This window comes from Phoca vitulina, unplaced genomic scaffold, assembly GCF_004348235.1.
Source record: "Phoca vitulina isolate PV1807 unplaced genomic scaffold, GSC_HSeal_1.0 scaffold38, whole genome shotgun sequence".
Lineage (NCBI taxonomy): Eukaryota > Metazoa > Chordata > Mammalia > Carnivora > Phocidae > Phoca > Phoca vitulina.
In genome coordinates this window covers 13276391-13299812 of record NW_022589741.1, presented here as the reverse complement: position 1 = coordinate 13299812, position 23422 = coordinate 13276391, and the positions used below count along the sequence as shown (strand labels likewise).

The 23422-nt window shown below is 41.8% G+C and overlaps 1 protein-coding gene across 5 annotated transcripts in view; it reads left to right on the top strand.

The window, feature by feature from the left end:
• The first annotated feature begins 1948 nt into the window (after window positions 1-1948).
• The window catches only part of SIK3 (SIK family kinase 3), a 238493-nt gene continuing 217019 nt past the window's right edge, over window positions 1949-23422 (top strand). For all 5 annotated transcript variants that reach the window (XM_032427722.1, XM_032427723.1, XM_032427726.1 and 2 more), the window contains exon 1: window positions 1949-2221. In XM_032427722.1, coding sequence (XP_032283613.1) covers window positions 1949-2221 — 273 coding nt within the window. The remainder of the gene's footprint in view (window positions 2222-23422) is intronic.

Here is a 23422-nt window from a genome sequence, read left to right as displayed (position 1 = left end):
TCCATTTCCTTGTTTCTCCTCAGAGGCTTCTTGTTTTTGACACCCTGCAGAGAGTGCCAGAGGTCGGGGTACTTGATGCTCCAGTGACATCTATGAGTGGAGGAGAGGCTGTAAGGACATCGGCGAGAATGGATTTGGTGCTACTCCTGCAGCTTCCAGAGTAAAAGATTCTTTTCCCCTTGCCTTCCCAGCTAGCTAAGGTTTCTGTTGAGACTCCCTCCCCAGGGAGATGGTAAAACTGTGACTCTGGGGCCCAGCTCTGAAGTTAACGCAGAGGCAGGTGAGTGAGGTCATGAAGTGGTAAGCGAGGCTGGGAACACCCCATCATTTATCTGGGATTGAATGAGCTCAACCAAGGAAAGGGCTTAACCAGTGCCGGAAGCTGAGGACCATTTCATCCTCATCCTTATGTGCTAGTCAAGGAGCCAATTACTGTTAATTGTGTTGGCAATTTGGAACAGCTACCAGGGAACTGATACAAGACAACTGTGGGATGACCTCTCTGGCCCATCCTAGTGCCCGCCTTTACTCATAGTCAGATGGGGAACCAGAGGGCTCGTAAACAGTAAACAGCTTTTGGTTGGAGTGAGTAACTATGTGCTTTCCTCACACGTTCACGGTGCCCTGGGTGTCAGTTTTGGATATTGTACATGCAATGGCCTGACGAGACAGTTCTGCCACATAGAGAGACGTGCAAGTGGATAGATCAGCACTGGACTGAAGGAATACATTTTAACACTGGAAGTATTCACAGTCTTCCCTCTCCCTGCCCCCAGCCTGCCACAGACCGTCGTGCTACTGACAGCCCGGTTGCCTATCCCTGCCCCATCCCCACCTAAAGCGGTTAAGTTAATCTAGTTAATAAAAGCAGTGGGGCACAGTAGAAGGGAAACCCCGGAGCTCGTGAGGGGCCCCGGAGGATGTGGAACGCCAGATAGCAGACGAAGGAAGAAAAAAGAATATGAGATTTATTGTTGGGATTATAAATTTGATCACCTTTAATGTCTTCGGAGAGTCCCTGTGAGGAGGGAATTATTCTTTTAGTCTTTATTTAGTTTGCCTAACAGACGGTTTTGTCCTTAACCATGACGTGGCTCTCTGGACAATGTGCACCACCGCTCCATCAGGGTTATACAAGTGACAGAAATAGGACGCAGACCCTGTGACAGTCATCTAGCTATAGAATTGTTCGGAGACGGGGTGGGAGGAAAATGACGTAGCCTCTCTGGCCCTCACCCACCCAATGACTGGAACGCATGTTTGGGCTGGTTTCTCCACCCTTGAACACGCAAATCCCAGTTTCCCTATCCCCCCTGTATTCGGTGACAATCAGACTAGTTGCACCGGGTGAGCAGGGCTGTGTCAGGAGAAGGAATTTTACTGAAGAATTCCCCTGCCTCGCTACCAGCTTGGTTACAGTTTCTCGTAGCTATTCCTGCCTTTGTGGCCTCAAGCGCTAAAGTGGGACAAGGCCGGTATTTTTGGTGATGAGGAAATATTTTGTTTTAAGGGAGGCTGGGTGACTGCTGAACTGGGACGGAGGTCACAGCAGGGGTCGTATTAGCCATTCCCGGGGCGACTGGGGGCCCGGCCTGGAGCCCGGCGTCCGGCACCCCCGCCTCGGGAGCGCTGCGGCGGCTGGGACCTGGCGGGCACGCTTGCGGTGCCCACCGTCCCATCCCCAGAGGGGGGCACCCGGGAGCCAGCGCCGGAGGAGCAGGGCCCACGCGGGAAGGTCGAGCTCGCCGGTGAGGTCACGGTTGCCATGGCTGCGGGCAGTGACGCGCGTCGGCACGTGACGCGCGGTTGCCATGGCGCCGGGCCCCGGCGGCGCGGGCGCCCCGCCTCCCGGAGTGACGTCCGCCAGGCCCCCCCTCTTTTTCCCGCCCCCCCGCCCCCTCCCCCCCGCCGGCTCCCCGCGGCCCGGGAGGTTTCACTGCACAACAAGATGGCGGCGGCGGCGGCGAGCGGAGCTGGCGGGGCTGCCGGGGCCGGAGCGGGGGGAGCCGGGCCGGCGGGCCGCCTGCTGCCTCCGCCCGCCCCGGGGCCCCCGGCCGCCCCCGCTGCCGTGCCCCCGGCGGCTGGCCCGCCGCGTCCCCCAGCCCCGGCCTCCCGCGGGCCGGTGCCTGCCCGCATCGGCTACTACGAGATCGACCGCACCATCGGCAAGGGCAACTTCGCTGTGGTCAAGCGGGCCACGCACCTCGTCACCAAGGCCAAGGTAGTGGCGCGGCGGGAGCGGGCGGCTGCGGGGCTGCGCAGCCCGGGACCATCCGTCCGAGTGTGGCGGGGGCAGGAGAGACCCGCGACAGGGAGGCTGAGGGGTCGGCGCGGCGAGCGGGGCTCGGGATAGTGGAGAGCGTTGGGGATCGGGGACACGGACGGGGAGGGGGGCTGTCGGAGGGGAGTGAGTAGGGGGCGAGCCGAAGGTAGGGGACGCCGGGGAGCCGGCAGAGGGAAACTCCGTGGCCGAGGGGGCCAAGGGGGGGGGCCCTGGAGCGCGGAGACCTGGGGGACCGGGGAGCCGGGGATGGGGAGGGGGTGCTCAGCCGGGGCTCTGCGGAGGGTAGCGGAAGGGGTGATTGGACAGAAGAGATTTGGAACTCTCACGGAGCCGGAGACTGTAAGCTAAGAGGACTCTGGAACCAGCAATTAGGAAATCCTAAGGGAATGAGGGCAGGGGGATAGGAAATGTGGACAGCAGGATGGGGGAAGACAAGGGTAAACTGTCAGCCGGAGGGGGGGGGGAATTAGGGGAACAAGGACGATAGGGGCATGTACTAGGGGTGTGTGGTGGGTGCAGGGTACTGGGAGATATGAGGGACCTGGTACCTTATGACAGATGCCAATCAGCGTTTGATCGTCTAAGACTGATGGATGGTAGGAATGGGAGCCCGAGGACAGACGAGATTATTGGAGGAGGCGAGGAAGAAAATGGGGAAATAAGAAGGAAGAAAATTACTTTGCTTTTCCGCAGGAAGGGGCTCAGGGAACAGAGGCCCAGGGCGCCCCATGTTCATGGTGGCAGTAGGTAGTCAGGGGTTAAATAATTTGGGAGAGCTGGGTTGCTGGTTATTTTTAGTTGTTGGAGGGTCTGGAATCATGGGCTTTATAGAGCGCAGGATGGGCTCTCAGCGGTGGGGGTAAAGCCTGGTGGGTGACCTAGGAGGTGGATGAGGAACCCAGACACTGGAGCATTACACTCATTGGGTCCTTTGGTTCTCAAGGGATTTGTGGGGCTGTAGTAGTGAAATTGGCCAAGGTCAATTAGGAAGCCATATAAGTACACATACACGGTTTTACATATAAAATTCATTTTTGAGGAAATGTGGGTAGCCTTCTACATTGGAAGTATTGGAATCAAAGTCATCAGGAAGAATCTTTTGGTTTTGAGAGGACCCACAAAGCCCATTTGTACTCCAGATTTCTTGCTTTGCTCACTTGAATGAATACTTTCAGTGTAGTCATTCATTATATCTAAAACTGCAGTTTGTGTTTTCCTTCAACCTGATGAAGAACCCTTACAGCTGCTGCTGCTTCCTACCAAAGCCACATCAATTCCTCACCTCCTCAGCCTAGCCCTTATCATCGCCGACCTTGTTTTTGCTTTTATGGCAGCTGCTTGTTTTCAAAAGCCAGTAACTTACTGGGCCTTCTCTCCTTCTCACTCACAACCTGAAGTTCCCTTTTCCCTCCTTTTTGTCAAAGCCTACAAGGGGCCTTTTTTTACCAGGGTGGCAGGGTAGGTGGCTGTGGAAAATTGATTGGTCAGTTTCACTTCCTCTGGGGGGCCCCCTTCAGCCTTTTTGTCAGTTTTTAATCAGAGGGCCTCAAGTCTGCAGGTCTGAGCTGAATGATATACCAAAGTCCAGGGTTCTCTGATGTCAGCCTCGGACCCTGAAGGGGGACTAGACTGAGCCAAGACTTTGGTGCATCTCTGCCTGTCCCCCACCCCCAGGTGTTTACAGTTCTGTTTACTGTTCCCTAAGCCAAAGTTATGTTTATAAACAACCCTAGTTGTTCGAGAGCTTTGTTCCTTGTTTCAGCATTTCCTTTTTTTTTTTTTTTAAATCTCCCCCTCTCTTCTAAGTAATCACATTGAGCTCCTGTGATTATTTTGCTCTGACCTCTGGGGGATGGACTCCATGAACTTAATTGGTTTCCTGGTTTATGGTATCTATGATTTAAATAATTTTGTGTCTTGCAGCCCTTGGATACACCAAAATATTGATAAAAAAATCTGTGACAGACAGGGTCGAATGTTTTTGTAAATGTAATTGCAAACAGTTGATTCTTGGCTTTATATATAAAAGAGACATTTTTATCTTCAGTAGTCAGCAAAGCCAGTGGCTAATTATGGCTGATCTGCTTGCTTTCTAATTTTCGTATGTATGTGTGTATGTGTGTGTGTGTGTGTGTTTCTTGGTTTTTCTCTGAGGCCTTGGTGTCCTTTAGGACTGCAGCATTTTAAACATTAGCTTGTTTATAAACGGGTGTCACTGTTTATGTTGGTTTTTATCTTTGATCATTTGTGGTGTGCAGTTATGTAATTCGTATGTATGGAAATATTTGAAATCCTGAATGAGACCGAACGAAATGGCTTGGACAATGAGTTGCATGTGTGCAAGGACCACACCAGCACTCATTTGTGTTTCTGTAGCAGTGTGCAATTTCCTAGTTACAGTTACAAACGCCCTATCTTTTGCTGCTTAAATTACTCTGACGACATGAGTAAAGCTTAATTCACAAGGAGTTGTCATGTGCTCTGGGTGAACGATGAGCATATTTTGGCCTGCTCCCTGGCTATCTGGATCCACGTTGGAAGGGATTCTTAAATGCTGACAGCTTAGATGTGCTTAACAGCTGTTGACATACAGCGTGATGGCCTATTAAGGCCATGGTGTGGTTATATAATGGCGAGGCAGGTGTCTAGTAGGTTCTAGTAGATGCAGAAGCTGCTGTTTCAGTTGCTCAGGGAGATAGATGTTTCTCCCCATGCACTGCAGCGTTTATTTTACTTCTGCAGTCAGGTCACTTGGAACCAAAGAGAGGGTTTTTGGTTTTTTTTTCATCTCTTTCCAGAATCTATAATTTTTTGTTTCATCTTTCAGAGGTCTGTGATTGTTTTCTTTCTCCTCTTCCCCCTGTAAGCCACTGAATGGTCTGGGCTTTTCTTAAAACCGTGTCTAACAATCAGACTCAGGTAATTCAGAAAATACTTGTATTAGTTGAAGGAGCATAGGTAATCGGTGCTTTCTGAAAATCAGGGAAGTATTTATGATTACCTTTTCTCACACACACCGTCCATTCCAAGGACTAAGAGGCTAAAGTAAACTTCATTTATTGACTAAGCTACTGCCCTCCGTCCAAAAGAAGTGGTGAAGCTGGCTCTTTCCCAAATTCTGTTAACTCTCAAACCTCCTGGAGTAGGATCCTGGGCTGAAGAGAATCAGTAGAGAAGAGGAAAGAGTTTCTGTTGTTCCTTAGGTTGTTGGGGACTTCTGCAGCCTGGCCTTCGTGGGCTCAGACTTGATATTGGCAGTTCTGCGGTGCTTAGAGCATCATTGTGGAACAGGAACCAGGAGAGGAGGTTCATCTGTGACCCACTTTGGTCAGCAGCTCACCCTGGCTGTCTTTGTCCTACCTTCTTTGATTTCCTTTTTTTTTTTTTTTTTTTTTTTTTTGTGAAGTCTTAGTCTGAGGTTCTCTGGCTCTATTCTTTTGGTAGGACATTGTCAAGTATTAAAGAGATAGAAAAAAAGATTTTTTGCTTTCGGATTGCTTATAGTCTGTTGCCTGTGCCTAATTATACCTTTACTGATTGGATGAATGGGAACAAAGTAGATATATGTTGTATGCATTTTTAAAATGTGTAGACTATACAAGCCATTGGTCAAATACTTATAAAGTGTTATTTCAATGCATATGTATCACTTGCTTGCTACTGGGTTGTGGTAAGAGCTTGAGCTTTGGATAAGGCTGCCTGGGTTTGAATCCTCTTCTGCTTAATAGCTGGGTGATCTTGGGTCAATTATTTACCTTCTCTGTGCTCAGATGTGGTCATCTTTAAAATGAGATGACAGTAGTACTTACCTCCCAAGTTTGGGTGTTAGGAAGATTAAATAAGATAATATATGGGAAGGTACTGGAACAGTGCCTGGCACATAGTAGGCATGTAGTAAATGTCAGCAGCAGCTGCTGTAGTAAGAAAGATGAGTAGGACAGAGCTGCGCTCTTGTTGCTTTTCATCTGTTTGGAACAGTCCATGAATACATATGCCATTTGTTTTGTGTAGGTAGATGTCATCTTCCTGATATGCTTTCAGTGTAAAAATATGAGTTAGCTATTATTTCAGATGCCACTTTGAGGTATTTGGGGTGAACTCCCATGGACTATGGGCTTATTTCATGAAATTGACATTTTAAAACATAATTTTCCATTAGTTAAACTTTTTTTTAAAGTAAGCTCTATGCCCAACATGGAGCTTGAACTCATGACCTCGAGATCAAGAGTCGCATGCTCTACTGACTGAGCCAGCCAGGCGCCCCTAAAGTTTTTTTTTTTTTTTAAAGCAAATGTGAGACTTGTCTGATGAAAACTAACACTAGCTTTTGCTTTGGGCTGCCCCGCATTTTTAGTGTGTTTTTGTAACTAACTACTCTTTGTTACATTGGTGATGGAACAGAGTTTATTTGCGTGTACTACCCCCCCCCCCCCACCAGAGATTCATTTAAATCTGGTGGAGAATATGAAGAAATATTCCTACAAACTTAAGAATACATTTGCATTTGGGTGCACAGTGTGCTACTTTGAAGGCCAAGGTCAGGATTCTTAACTTTAGATATTACATACAGAAAACATTTTGCCCCATGACCCCATTCCAAACGTGGACCATGCATGACATATGTGTGTGCTGCGTGGTTTAGTGCACATTCCTTTCCATGAAGGGAACGACTCAGAGTGGGCAAGGGGTAGTATTTTCATTTCTATAAGTAAGAGTTTAATGGAGAGAGTAGAAGATGCTTATGCTCATGAGAAGGCTGAAAGTGAGATTCGTTGGTAAATAGCAAAGAGAATTGTATCAAAAAGAAAATGAAAGGAAGATTACACTAGATACATTTGAGGAAGATCGTTCCATCTTTAGGTAATCTAAAAATGACTGTTGAAAGACGACAGACTTCATTTTGATACAGTTGTGATGGGGTTACTGACTTTGTTGAGATTTTGTGAAGAGGTAAGATTGATTTGGACTAGTTTCTCCAGAGTCAAAATACCAGTATTCCACTTTCAACATCAAAGCTGTTTATTTTAACATTCTGACTTTGGTGCCAGCTCCCTAGAAAGTCATAGATCTGGCTCAAGCCAGAGGTGCCCAGACTAGTTATTTCTGTGCCAGAAGTGCTGTTTTCATTTTCCAAGCATCAATCTGGCAAATGTTTTCTAGTTCACGGCATAAAAGAGAACAAAATGGATGCTTTGAAGAGAAAAAGAAATGTTCTCTACTCACTAGAACCTCTTATAATTCTAAAAGACATCAAAAATACCTTTGCACAGGGATGGAACCTTTCCCTTATCCATCCATTCATTCAGCATGTATTTGTTGAATCCAGATTTTGGGTCAGGTTCTATCCTGGACTCTTGAATTTACCAATAACAAGAGAGACAAAGCTCTTGCCTTCTTGGAGCTTACTTTCTAATTCAAGGAGACAGACAAGAAACGTGTAAATATGTAACTTCATATAGTGATGAATACCATGAAGAAAATAAATGGGCTAGAGAGTGTCTGGGGAAGGGTGCTGCTTTGCATAGAGTTGTCAGGGAATGCCTTTCCAAGGTGATGAGATATATGTATATAGATATTTTATAAGATGGTGGCTATTTGATTTTATTTTTTTTAGAGAGGGGCAGGGCAGAGGGAGAGGGAGAGAGAAAATCTTAAGCAGGCTCCACGCTGATGCAGGGCTTGGTCTTACAACCCTGAGATCATGACCTGAGCTGAAATCTAGAGGCAGATACTTAACCGACTGCACCACCCTGGCGCCCCACCAGGTAATGATATTTGAGCTTACACCTGAATGATGAAAATAAGCCAGCCTGGGAAGATATGGAAGATGGAATTTTCAATGCAGAAGGAATAGCAAGTACAGTGGTTTTGAGATAGAAATGAGCTTGGTTTATCCAAAGATTAGAAGATTTTGGATAGATTTTGGATAGATTTTGGATTAGAAGTAATGGGTCCATTACTAAGGTCATGGTGCCTAGAACTAGTGAACAAGGGGAAGGATGGTAGGGGTAAGGTCAGAAAATTAGGGGCCAGATCATATAGGACTTATAGGCCATTTTATGGAATTGAGTATGAAATGGGATTGGCGTCAGAGGATATCACAGCAGAGCTCTGGTATCCTCTGATTTATGATTTTAAAAATTCATGCTGGTTATTTTATGGTTAAGGGTAAAAATGCTTTTTCTAATGCATTTCTTCAGATGGGGGAGGTGTTCAATTTTAACAGCTTACATTCTTTCACGTCTATAAAAGAATGACATACATTTTCCACATAAATTAAACATGATCGGCCAACAATATTTGCTGATTTGGGGGGGCACAAAAAAGATCTTAGACATGTTCTATTCCACCTCTTTCTTTTCCAGAGTCTAGAAAGATGGATTTAATGGAATTTAGAATCTTACGCTTTTAGGGACTAATTAAAGTAGTTTGGACTAATTATCCATTAGATTTTTGTCTCTTTGGTATCACCCCCCCTTCCCCCCAGCAATTTGCCCAGAATCCTACAGTTAGTTAATGGGGGAGTTGGAATTAGAATCCAGGCATCCCTATTCCTAGTTAACTCTACCCTGACTCCTCCAGTCATAGAAAACATTGTCCTTGCCATTGTGATCTTTTATTAAAGAAACAAGATGTACCTACTAATTAAAGTCTAAGAGATTTATCATTTCTAGTAAAACAAATTCCAAAAGTGAGATGCCATAATGAGATGAAAAATTTCCAAGTCGGGAGGAAGAGTAAATATGTCAACACTGTATTTCACTCTGTCACTTCTGTCACTTACCAGCAGTCCTCCATGGGTCCATTACTTTGCCTTTAAATTCTATTCAAATACCCCTTCGTGCCACCTTGACTTGACTGAGTCATCAAAAAAACCTTTCATGGGGTGCCTGGGTGGCTTAATAGGTTAAGCATCTGACTCTTGGTTTTGGCTCAGGTTGTGATCTCAGGGTTGTGAGATCGAGCCCTGTGTCTGGCTCCACACTCAGTGAGGAGTCTGCTTGAGATTCTCTCTCCCTTTCCCTCTGCCCTTCGGCTCATGCTCGCTCTCTCAAAAATAAGTAAGTTTGAAAAAAAAAAAAAAAAAAGCCTTTCAAAATACTAAGAAAGTAAAAAAAGGAAAGCAATGTACATAGAAAAGACAATGACCATAAACACAGTCTGCCTTATATAGTTTTCTTTCACCACTATATCTAGCTTACTCCCAGGGAATATGAGTAATTATACTTTTGCTCTGTTGGACTGGTCTGGTCTGGTCTGTCTTTGAAAGGACCTTTTTGAGATGAACTCCTTACTTACCAGATCACTACAAATTTCTAGGGCGTGGTGCCGTCTTGTAACTCATTAAGAGAACTGGTCACCAAGATATAAACCCTTGATGACAGAGGCGAGGACCAAGAGGACCAGTTATCTAGGGCTCCTCTTACGTGGTTCTCCTTTCTGGTTTAAGAGTTACACCTAGGGGTGCCTGGCTGGCTCAGTTGGTAGCACATGCAACTTTTCTTCTTGGGGTTGTGAGTTCAAGCCCCACGTTGGGTGTAGAGATTACTAAGAGCTACTATGCCTGTTCCCCAAGTGAATGAACTCACTCATCAAGTGAGTCCCTACCCCCTTCTAATAGTGAGTGGCTTGGTCCCTTTTGGCATAATAGTATAGTTATACTTTCTCATAGATGATTGATAACATCCAGAGAATGAAAATTATATACATTCTCAGGGACTTTTGTCCTAATGTAATAACTAAGTGTTAAATAACTGGCCTAGGCAATGTCTTTGAGAAGCCTCAACAGCCTTGGATGAATTAGCTTGAAAGGGCTTGTTTTGGATCTGTTCAGAATAAAATTCCTTCAGCTACTACAAGCGTGTTGGATGAGCCATAGTGAAGTTCTGTTGAGGAATGTATTTGTTTAGGAGGTGTGCGATCCACTGAAGAGAAGAAGGCTCTGGCTGCTACTTAGGTCATGTCAGAGTTTTAGTTTGTCAGAAAGGTAGGAATCAGATTGTGAATACTCAGCCTCATTTCCTAGAAACTGAAAAGGAAGGAGAAATACACCCATGGCCTATTCAAGCTTGTCTGTGTGGGCTGTGCTCACTCAGTTGGATACTTTTGGCCAGTTGTCTTAGACTATATTTAGGTTTTGATTAGGAAGTTCTGAGAATTTTCAAATTCCTGCCTGGTTTCGGCACTAGTGTGTACGTACGTGCTTACCAGCAGTGTGCTTTACTTCCCATTGCTCCCTTCCGAAGAACTGAATGCCAAGATTCAGGTTAGCTAATCACATTTCTTAAGACCAAATTTTTTTGCGAAAAATTTTTCATTCATTCATTCATTCATTCATTCATTCATTCATTCCATCCATCCCATCCATTCATTCATCCACCTCTCCATCCATCCAGCCATTAAACTTTTGGAAAAATTATTAAAAGCTGGGAATGGATGCTATCTGGCACAAAATTCAAAAAGTACAGGTTTATATATAATGAAGTTAAAAGTCTCCCTGCCATCCCAGTACTCAGCCACACAGTTTTTTCTTAGTCTTGTTTCAGAAATATTTATTAAGCTCTCCTCTGGATCAGTCCAAATGCTTGATGCTGTTTGTGACATGCTTGAAGTTTCTAGAAATAATTTTACTTAAAGTTAAAGAGAGAAAATAATCTAGCTTTTAATGTTCGTTAGGAGGCACAATGTGATATTTAATGTAAGCTCCATGAGGGCAGGGGTTTTCATCTGTTGTCTGCTGCTATATTCTCAGTGCTTACTACAAGGTCTGTAAATACTCATTTAGTGAATGGATATCAGGATTAAAAAAAAAGGGAGCTGAGTTTGTTTTTATACCCTCCATAGATCTTAGAATTTTATAATTGAATTTTCTGTCTCCAGTTAAGATGTTAAAGAAAAGTAATTTTCTATTTTTTTCTCACAAATCTCTGGGTAAGGAGATTTCACAAGCTTTCTGGCAAGTAATTTATTTTTGGCATATCTCAAACTTTCATTATTAGGAAGTTCAGTATATCTAAAGTAAATCCTGCCATTGAAATTCTAGCCCCTTACTTTAAAGGGAAGGTTCTTTGGTATCCAGGCTCGCGGTGGGTTATTTCCTTGAGAAGGCCGGCGGTGTATTCAGCATGGTCAGCCAAAGCCTCGCTTTGTCTCTTCTGCCTTGGAGCCTCTCTTCCTTTGCAGACTCACCAGTCTGTCTTGGGCTGCTAGCACTTCCTGAAATAACTTTAAACTCTGTGTTGTTACCTCTGGTTCTTTTCTTTATACTAAGTGATGATTTAAAAACAGAACAAAATGACTTCTGGGTCACTGGCCCTTAAAGGGGTTACTTTTAATGGTCCTTACCTTTAATGGATTAATTCAACTAGTATTTGTTGTGTCATCTGTATGGAAAAAGTAGCAACTACTGGTCCTAGAGGACAAGAAGATAGATTTTATTCTCGTCAGGATACGCTATAGGTGATGTGAAAGGAGCAGTTGAACGCTCACAGCTGGAGCCTGAGAAGGAGGAAGACAAGAGGTAGCCAGCGTAAATGCTTAACTCCAGCCCCATAGCTTATTATACTAGACTTTCTTCTACCCCCTTGCCCTGTTTTTGTTTTTGTTTTTGTTTTTTTTTCCTGATGATAAAAGTAATTTTTGCTCATGGAAGAAATTTGGGGAAAACTCAGGAACTTTTAAAGAAGCAAAGGGGGAAAAAATCACCCTAATCCTGTCACCTAGAGGCAACAGTTATTAATATTACAAAATACATAATTGGGATCATATTGTTATACTGTTTCTTCCTTTTCCCTTTTATCATTATAAGCATTTCCCCAACATTAGAAACTCTTTGTAAAAATCAATTTTAATGGCTGTATATGCTTCCATTGTCTGTCTACTGTCATTTTTTGAAACTTTTTTCATAATTGAAGGCTCTTCCCAGTTTTTCACTCTCAGGTTCTCTGTGATGCCCATTTTTGTACACATGAGGTCTTTGATGCGTTCCTGATTTTTTTGCTCAGGATAGATTGTTGGAAGTGAAATTACTGGGTCAGAGGGCACACATGGTTTCAGGGTACTTGATATCCATGTTGCCACATTGCTTTCCAGAAAGCTTATGCCAGGATCAGCCTCCTGGGCACGTCTGAGGAGGCCTCCTTTCTTTATCTTGTATCCCCTCTGCCTAGGGTGTCCCCTGTGGGACGGGTCACAAGAGAGCAGCTGCCTTTCGTTCCTTCCCTGAGCCCGGCCTGGACGAGGGAAGAGCAGAGTGCGACTCTTACCTTTCAGTCGCTGGCGAAGCATCCTTCTCCCCTGACCTTTCACAACCAGATGCAAACCTACATTGGGGAGCCTTACCCGAACTCTGGCTTTTAAAAGAACTCTTCTTTGGTGAACCCGAGTGAGAATTTCAGAGATTCACGAAGGTTGTAATTTACTCCTCCCTTTTTACAGGTAAAAAGATGGTGAAGGGAATTGTAAGGGAAGTAATTTTCTGAATAAATATGCTGATGTAGCAGCGCTATGATGTTTGGATTTGCTTACGTACTCTCTGTGTTAGTTAAGAGGTTTTCAGGGGTAATTGGGTCATACGGGATATTGTTCTTAGAATGTTTTGGGGTAACTACTGCTGTATTTTGGGCATCCGGCGATATGCTTTTTTATCTACAATAGAATACCTCTTACGCAATCAGTTTGGATTATGACTGGCTTGGTTAATTGGGGCAAAAAAACAAATGAAGCAGGGAAATCAGAAATAATGATGCATACATACTTTTAGTATTTTAATTTAAAATATACATAAGCATTCATTCACTAATCTTTTTAAAAGTGTTTATTATGGAAAATTTCAAACATAAACAAAAGTTGAGAGACTGGTATAATGAACCCCCATGGACTCATCACCCAGCTCATGCTGTTACCACCTCATGGCCAATCTTCCATCTGTACCCCTTCCCGATTCTTTCTCTCTGGTTTATTTTGAAGCAACTTACAGAATTCTGTCATTTTGTCCATAAATATTTTGGCATGTATCTCTAAGTGAGGATTGTTTTTCAAAAAACATGACACCAGGACTATTATCCTACCTAAAACAACAGTAATTCCTTATTGTCATTAAGTATCAAATCAGTGTTAAAATTTCCCTGTCGTATATATATTTTTTTCTTTTTTTAACCACTTACGTGTTTGAATCAGGTTCTAAATAAAGTCTGTACATTATTGATTGATATCCCTTAAGTTTTTTTTTTTTTAATTTGTTTCAATCTATAGGTTTCCCCTCCTTCTCTTTCTCTTTGCAATTTAAGAAACACATTGGCTAATCTTTTGATGTAGGGCCAAGGCCTTTCTTTTTTGTATTGATGTCTTGATTGGAGTTCCTTCATCTTGTTTGCATTAAACATACCCCTGGTTTATCATCTATGATTTCCAGTTTGTTTTGCTTTTTTAAAGTAGAGCATGAATTGAAAGGCATTTGTGAAGCAGTATGAGTACAGAATCCCTCTTGAGTTTTATGATTGAGTTTTATGATTCCCTCCCCCCCAGTCTTTTACATCTGTCTCATCTACATCTAATTTGACTTTACCAAGTCTCTTTAAGCATCCAACTTAGTTTTCATAGAAACAGGCCTTTCTTTTCTCCCTGATTTCACATAACTAATAACAAGAGCACCTGGTAGAAATAGGCTTGGGAAAAAACAATTCTTGGTAAGCGTGCATGTCAGTGGGTGGGAGCAGAAATGTCGTGGAGTAAGAGTGACTGTTCATCAGGGCCAGGTTGCATGCTGGGACATCAGTTGTTTCACAGAGCCAAGGGGGGGGCATTGGTGATTTAGGCAGGTTGGATGGGTGGAGGTAGGTTAAGAGAGCTTCTACACGAACATAAAATTAGAAATAAGTGAAAGTTCTTAGAAATTTGGGGACAAGATATTTTCTAGAATCTTTTATTTCTAGTGTATACTTCAGGGTGGTATTTTTGTCCACTTCTGTTAGAGTTTGCATGAACTGAACTGAATTTGATAATGGGCCAGTGATGTTAAAAATTTGGTGAGGAAACAGCCAGTCTCTCTAGTTTAAAAGGTTTATATCTGTTCACTGCCAGTGTAGCGTTCCATGGAACAAGTTGACATTTTCATGTAGTAAGTTGTTTTCTGTTCCTGGCAAAAAAAATCTTGGTTCATATGCCACAAGAAACAGAATTGTTTTTATTGTGGAAGGCAGGAGCAGAGCTGTGTGTTTCTTATTTGGATTAGTTGGGCACCTGCAGGATTTCTTACTTCTGCCTCCTGTTGTCCTTTCTTTCTGTCAAAACGTTCATTATGGTGTTGCATAAAGCAGTGTTCGGACAATAGCTGAGTTTTTTTCGTAGCTCGTTTTTCCAAACCCTCAAAATAATGTTTTTAGTGATTGCATGTTCTTGGCTTACTTTCATTTCTCCATCAACAGTGATACTGTTATTCTAGTCAAATGGGACAGTTGTATTCCAGCAATGATCTCTGTGTCTAAGTCAGCTGCAGAGACACCATATTCAAATATTATACCTAACTATCTTACATGTGTACAGTAGTCCTGGGACATAATTAAATTTGGGGGTGATACTTTCGGATCTCTATAAAGGATTTTACACCCCTTGCGAATAAAATAACTTGTTTGAAGCATGTTGCTCATTGGCCTCTGACATATGCAGAAGAGTGGCTAGTGATTTCAGCCTGCTGCCTCTTCTGATCTCATTTTTCTTCTTCCTTTTCAGTCAGCAGCTGCATCCAGTGCCCTGCTCTCATTGAGCTCTTAGTAAAAGGGGTACTGTTCTCCTGAGCACAACCTCTTATATCAGTGGTGGTTAGATTTTTTTTTTTTTAGTTCAAGACTCCATTTTGGAGTCACATTAAATTTTAAAACTGCATTTCAGCTGTGTTACTACCTAAATTTCTTTTTTTTTCTTATGCTAGTACCTGTGTTTTCTGCTTTTCCAGCTCTTCGGGGGAACCTTAGGGACCCACCCAAATTGCCTGAGGCGGTCCATAGCAATGAATTGAGCATTGGTGTGGGAGTCAAGGCACACATTTGCAGATTTAATTGTTGATAGCTGGCAGTTTTCTTTGACCAAATCACTTAACCTCATGGAGCTTCCAGTTTCTTTTTTTGCTTACATATATATGTTTTTAAGAGCTTTATTGAGATGTAACTCACATATTATGCAATTCACTCAGTTCAGTGTTTTTAGTATACTCACAGAGTTGTGCAACCATCAGCACAATCAATTTTAGAACATTTCCATTTCCCTTAAAAGAAATGGCAGATACCTGTTAGCAGTCATTACCCACTTCCTTAGCCTCCTTCCCCCAGCCCTAAGCAACCACTAATCAATTTCTATAGATTTGTCTATTCTGGACATTTCATATAAATAGAATCATACAAAGTATGGTTTTTTGTGTCTGGTTTCTTTCACTTAGCATAGTGTCTTCAGGGTTCATCCATATGGTAGCATATGTCAGAATTTCATTACTTTTGATGGCCAAATAATATTCCATTGTCTGGCTAGGCTGCATTTTGTTTTATCCATTTGTGAATTGATGGACATTTGCGTTGTTTCTGCCCTTTGCCTATTATGAACAGTGCTGTTATGAACATTCACATACAAGTTTTTGTGTGGACATATGTTTTCATTTCTCTTACATATATATACTAAAGAGGGACATTGCTGGATCATACAGCTCCACATTTAACTTGTTGAGGAGTGGCCAAACTGTTTTCCAAAATGGCGGCACCATTTTCCATTCCCACCAGTAATGTATGAGGGTTGCAGTTTTTCTTCATCCTCGCCAAAACTTGTGTTCTTTCTTTTTGATCTAGCTATCCTAGTGGATGTGAAGTGGTATTTCATTGTGGTTTTGATTTGCATTTCCCTAGTGACTAATGATGTTGAGCATCTTTTCCTGTGCTAATTGCCGATTTGTAGATCTTTGGAGAAGTGTCTATTTAGATTTTTGCCTGTATTTTAGTTGGGTTATTTGTCTTTTTATTGTTGAGTTGTAAGAATTCTTTACATATTCTGGATACAAGTTATCAGATATATGATTTACAGATATTTTCTCTCATTTTGTGGGTTGTCTCTTCACTTTCTTGATGGTTTTATTTGTAGCACAAAAGTTTTTAATTTTGATGCACTAGTTTCTTAATTTGTCAGGTTATTCTAACTCTGAAATAATATGCTCTGTTGTGAATATTTTTCTTCTGTTTTTACTCATTCTCTTCCCTTCTCCCACTTTCAAATAGTTCTTCCTTTTCCAGGGCATTTTGTAGCCTCAAAGTCTCTAAAAACATCTATGTATGTTTTTATCTGATACATGTGTCTTATGAAATAATCAAGCTTTACAAATATGTAACATAGGAAGTGGTTGTTTTCCTATCTCCAGAGAAAACATTGTTAACATTTTATAACTGTATTTTCCTATCCATGTGTTAACATTTTATATTTTTCATTAAAAAGGGATCATACCACACATCCGGTTTGCTACTTGTTTTTTTTTTTTTTTTTTTATTTAAATAGTATATCTCTGATATTCTTCCATGTTAGTACATTTTGCCCTCATCTCAATCTTTTTATTGGCTGCAGAGTATTCCATTTTAGGGGAATACTATAATTTATTTAAGTTGTACCCTACTGATAGGTTTAGGGTTGTTCTCAGCTTTTATTTATTGATTTTTATCACGAATTACATCTGTTAATGTTTCTGCACATTTATATTTGCACACATGTGCTAGTGTTTCTTTTCTATTCCATTTATTTGCTGTTGCATTATTTACTATTCAGAAGACTCAGACTTAATTTTTAAAATAAAAAAAATCAAATATAAGAGTTTTATTAGATCCTACTTTGAGTAAACTTCGCAAAAGTTATGTATTCTTTTCTGTTAGGGTATTTACAATATTAGGATCTTCTTTTAAAACTAGATGCTTCATTTTCTCAGTAATTTAATAGAATAATTCACTAGGAGAGGAATGCCTGCGTCGAAATATGAATGCTTCAAGTTTTATACATGTTGCCAAATTGCCCTCCAAGAAAGGCCAAGCTAATTCACTCAATTCAGGAGTGTACCACAGTGCTCTCTCTGTTCTCTTTAACACTGGCAACCAGCCATCTTTTTAGAGAGTCAGTCTGACAGGTAAAAAAATGTCATTTTATTTATTTATTTATTTTTTAAAGATTTTATTTATTTATTTGAGACAGAGAGAATGAGAGAGAGAGAGCACATGAGAGGGGGGAGGGTCAGAGGGAGAAGCAGGCTCCCTGCCGAGCAGGGAGCCCGATGCGGGACTCGATCCAGGGACTCCAGGATCATGACCTGAGCCGAAGGCAGTCGCTTAACCAACTGAGCCACCCAGGCGCCCAAAAAAAATGTCATTTTAATTTATAGTTATGTATTAGTGATTTATCATTTAATTTGTCGATTGGTTATTTGTATTGGAATTGTCTGCATCCTTTGTCTACTTTTCTGTTGGGCTTTTTGGCCCATTCTCATTATTGCACAATAGTTTTTTTAATATTAGGGAAATTAGTTACCTCTGAAAATATTACAGGTATGTTTCTGAGTTTGTCTTGTGACTTTATGTGTATGTGTATTTTTTAAAAAATATAAACATTTTTATGTAGTCAGGTTTTTCTGTTTTTTTACTTTATGGCTGCTCATGTGGTTTCCATCCTCATTCTAATCTTATAAAAATATTTACCCATGTTTTTGTCAAGTACTTTTATGGTTTTGTTTTTAAATTTAGATCTTTGCTTCATGTGGAATGCATTTTGGTTTAAAGTGAATGAGAAGGGGTCAGTTGTGGAATTTGCTAGAGTTGTAACTTTACATTTATTTTTGTGGTTATTAATAGTTTTCTTCTCTCACTGGACTGTAAGCTCTGTGAGGGCAATGGATGGTATAATTTTTCTCCCTTGTTCCTATTTTCAGTGTTGAGCACAGTGCCTGCCTCATGTGACACCCTCCATATACTGAGTGAATGCGTCTTCTTCTCCAGATGCCTAGCTTATTGTGTCAACAGAGTATCTTGAATAGTTATTTCTTTTTTGATTTTAAAATGCAACTTTATTACAAAATCTCCAGATGCTTGAGTACATTTCCAGGCTCTTCTAATCCATTGATTGTACTGTCTTTACTTGCTTTGATTCTGTGCAGCTTTAATTATTATAGCTCCCTCCCACTTAAAGCAAAATTTGGAAGGCCAGCCTCAAACAGTCTTAAATATACCAGTTTGGGAAGCACTGTGATCTCCTTTAGTAAAACTTCTTGCTGCCCCTTAGAGAACATTCATTTAACTTACTGATTAAACATTTAATCTATTCTGAGAGTTAGCCTGCAAAGTAGAAATGATTTGGGGGTGTTACTTGCTGGAGTTTTTCTAGAATATGACATCCTTAGTTCTGGCCTTGAAATCCCTAGTGTCTTTTTAAAAACTCTCATTTTGTAATCTTGGGCATCTCTAGAAAAACAGCATTTTTCTCACAGTCTTTTAATGCAGAATACACAGAGAGGGTAGGTGGCAGAAAAGGCATGAAGAAGTTGTGTTGGCACCCAGCTGACTGCAAAGCAGATAGTGGAGAAGTTATTACTTAAAAGTTGTATGTAGGGACACCCAGGTGGCTCAGTTGGTTAAGCATCTGCCTTCGGTTCAGGTCATGATCTCAGGGTCCTGGGATTGAGCCCCGCGTCGGGCTCCCTGCTCAGCAGGGAGTCTGCTTCTCCTTCTCCCTCTGGCTTCCCCTGCCCTCATGTGCTCTCTCCCTCTTTCTCTCTCTTTAATAAATAAATAAAAAATCTAAAAAAAAAAAGTGGCTTACAGAATTCACTTCAGCGACCTTGATTTTTCACCTCATGCATGACACGTTTCTTTCCTGTGGCATGCAGCTTTAGATTGATTCATTGGCTATGACTTGGGTGAAGTTCACGGAACATTGCTAACTAATCACTTCCTGCTTCTTTAGTGTACCCTCTGCTCTTAGACATTAGAAATTCTTATAGTCTGAGATAGAGTATTCTCTTGGGATTTTGTGTCCGGCTGTCCTTATGCAGGAACCAACATTAGGGTCTTATGAGTGTTAGAGAAGTTTAAAAGTTTAATGTCTGGGGAACGGAGCTAATGGAACAGAGTGTACCAATTGTGAAAGAATCCTTGCTTTCGTTTCTATTGGAACATTATTCCAGAGTGCTTCAACAAAACTCTTAATTGTAAATAACTGCTGATTTACAAGTGTATTTTCAGACGATTACCCATTTTCTTTGAAAAAAAATAGCGGTTTTGTTAAGCTCTTTCAGACTTTTCCTTAATAAGCCTAACCATGGATTCTAGAAGTATTAAAGTAGGAAAATACTCAAGTAGGTTTGTTTGGGACCCTTAGTCTCCACCCTGGAATTAAATACCACTGAAAATAACCCTGGAATGAAGGGTTTTTTTGTGGCAGGACTGGTGGACTTACACGATTCTTCCTTTCACAAGTCTCTGTTGATGGCAAATGGGCTTACTTTTCTTTTAGTTGTGTTCTTGACTTTTCTCAACGCTAGTCTTTTTTTTTTTTTAAAGATTTTATTTATTTATTTGACAGAGAGAGTCACAGCGAGAGAGGGAACACAAGCAGGGGGAGCGGCAGAGGGAGAAGCAGGCTCCCCGCCGAGCAGGGAGCCCGATGCGGGGCTCGATCCCAGGACCCTGGGATCATGACCTGAGCCAAAGGCAGACGCTTAACGACTGAGCCACCCAGGCGCCCCACTCAACGCTAGTCTTAACTGCGAGATTTTGGGGTGGTTAACTATTCGAGCACACCAATGAACAGTTTGTTAGTAGATGTTATCTCATGTTGATTAGGTACTCTTGAGATTTACTGTACTTGCAAAACACCTGTCTGTGTTTGAGCTGTGGTAGGTGGTGGGCTTTTGTGTTTGACTGGAGATTTGCTCCAAGGAAAGCAAATAGCAGTTGGAAAAAGGGAGAAGGGAAGAGAAGGATTCAGCAAATTTCTATATGCTTTCATTGAAGAGGTTTCCCAATTAGAAAGCTTTTGTAAGCTTGACCTTCTTGTACGGAAGTAACCCAGAGTTTCATCAGGTATTCCATTGAGGTTTTAGAGCTCTGTGCCAGAAAGTGAGAACCAAGGTTGGATGTGAAAGGAATATTCAGAGTTTGAAGCTCATAGTCAACAAAGTGCTACTTCATAGGCTGGGTCCAAAAATAACCTGCCTGCCGTAGGAGAGCAAGCATGGAGGTAGCGCCTACTGCTGTTTGGAGCAGTGTTGTAGGTCCTGTTACGTCATCCCAGCATGATTACAGTCAAGTTCAAGGCATATCATTTAAAACTTAGGTTTGGGAGAGTGTTGCCTCTGTCAGTCTTATCCTATGGAAGAGTTATTTTACAAGGTTTGGAAGGAGTACTTTTTTGCCACATTGGAGGATATTAACATAATTTACTCTTACCTAAATAGGGGGTTGGCCTGCATCATAGCCTTCTAGTCGTTGAGTTGCAGATTAATGATTTGCATGGATCCTGTGGTCAGTCTTCAGTAATTAAGAGACAGAATTTAGTCTTTGGTTTGGAAAAGTTAGCATTGGAATGGATCCCTGAACCAGCCCTGAAAGTAGGAAATGTTATGATCCAGAGGTCCCTTCTAGGGCACACAGTAGAACTCTAAAGACAGTAAGTTTTAGGAGTTTATAAATAATGTTGAGTGTGGAAGTGCATAGCACACAGACGTAAAATTAGCAAGTCAGGAAGTTTGTTTGTTTGTTTTAAAGATTTTATTTATTTATTTGACAGAGAAAGACACAGCGAGAGAGGGAACACAAGCAGGGGGAGTGGGAGAGGGAGAAGCAGGCTTCCCGCCGAGCAGGGAGCCTGATGCGGGGCTCGATCCCAGGACCCTGGGATCATGACCTGAGCCGAAGGCAGACACTTAATGACTGAGCCACCCAGGCGCCCCAGGAAGTTTGACTAGAAGGAATAAATTAACTCTAGTCACTTGATGGAATGAGCTCATGGAAGGGAACGTAGTTTGTGTTAGGCGGCGGTAACTGTGATGTTGAGGCTGGCCCAGGAAATGAGTTGTCAGGTGCGCCGTCATCCTCATTAATGGTTCCTCTTATTTCTTAGGTTTATAGTTGTACGAAGAGATGATTTTTCCAACCCCATCTAGGGGTTCAAAAATTTACAAGCTACAAAAGAGTGAAATACAGAGAAAAGTTTCCTGCCCACACATACCCTATAACCATCCAGATCTCTTTCCCATAGACAATCAGTATTCAGTGTCTCACATATCCTGAGATATTTTATGTGTGTATAAGTAAATGTATATATCTATTTACTGTACCCCTCTTTAAAACAAATTGTAGTAAATTCTACACACTAGTCTGTGTCTTTTTTCACTATTATATCTTGAGGATTATTACATGGAACTATGTAAGGAGTTTTCTGATTAAAAAGAAATGCTTTACAGTATTCCCATGAAAGAATGTTATCATTTGTTTTTTTAAGTTGGTCCCCTTGTGGATGACTGAGTTATATTGGATCTTGCTAATATAAATAATACTAGAGGATTTTAAGAAATATATTACGGTTTTATATTCAAAAGTAAATGTTTTAAGTCATAATAGAAACTTGTTACGGTTTAATAGTATCTCAGATCTGTATAACATGTTCATAAATGTGTATTAGAGTCTTACTGCAATCCTGTGAGGTAAGTCCAGCATTTGACCCAGAAGGCAGTAGATATCCCTTCAGAACCAGTTTGAGGGGCAGAGGTAGAGGTAGAAGAAGCAAGGTCTTCTGACTCCCATTGGATATCTTTTCACTTTACCCAAAGTGGGGATGTTCCTGCCAGGATGTAGGGAAGTGGTGGTGGGAGAATAATATGAAATAAAACTGGATGAGTCAAGCTTAAGAGAGAGGGATGTACCTGTCATTCTTCAGACCATTTTTTTTAATTGTTATGTTAATCCCCATACATTACATCATTAGTTTTAGATGTAGTGTTCCATGATTCATATGTTTGTGCATAACACCCAGTGCTCCATGCAGAACATGCCCTCCTCAATACCCATCACCAGGCTAACCCATCCTCCCACCCCCCTCCTCTCTAGAACCCTCAGTTTGTTTTTCAGACTCCATCATCTCTCATGGTTCGTCTACCCCTCCGATTCCCCCCCCTTCATTCTTCCCCTCCTGCTATCTTCTTCTTCTTCTTCTTCTTTTTTTTTTTTCTTAACATGTATTGCATTATTTGTTTCAGAGTGTACCTGTCATTCTAAAATCAGGATCCTGTTTGCCAGGGCAGAGAGGGGCTGGGTATCTGCTTGTGACGCAGACATAAAGGCATTTAGGCACTGGCAGAACAACATGGGTTGACTGCCATCTTGGAGTATGGTAGTAAGGTAAGCCAAAACATAGTGGTTCTTAGAGAAACTGGAGGCTTTCAGAGTTCCCTAGGATAGACTGGGGGGAAAACATTATTTAAGATCTGTTAGGGGAATGCATTTGGCATAGGTCATAAAACAGAAACAGGCAATAAAAAAAAATAGGATTTTCTAGAGACCCCAGAGTCAGGGAGGGGATGGTAGTATGCTAATGGCAAGGGAATGGCTGTAATGTTGGTCATTTTTGGCTTCAAGACTGAGTACTGGGAGAGGGGCTTCTTCTAGAGACTAGGTGAAAATATAAGAGGGTAGGTAAGTCAGCCAACATCTGGACTAGAGAGAGTGAGCATCATGGAGGACAAAATCAGCATGATTCATGCTTTCGTCATATGGTTAATACTATTTGGAAATTTGAGTATAGGCCTGGGTTATTAGTCTTCCATCATAATTAGCATATGCTAAGTGCTTACCGTGTTCCGGATACTTAATATAATGCAGGCTAACCTCTCAACAACTTTGCAAAGAATCTGTTGTTACACCTAGTTGAGGAAGCCTGAGGTTCGATTATGTAACTTGTCCAAGGTCACATATCTTTTTAGTGGTAGAGTTATAAGTAGGTCAGCATGACTCCAATGCTTTTTGTTCTTTCCATGATACTAGGCATTAGGCACCAAAATTGAACAATGGAATTCTAAATAACCAGAATTCTGTCACTGTCATTGTAACTGTTAATATGTAACCAGATACCTTG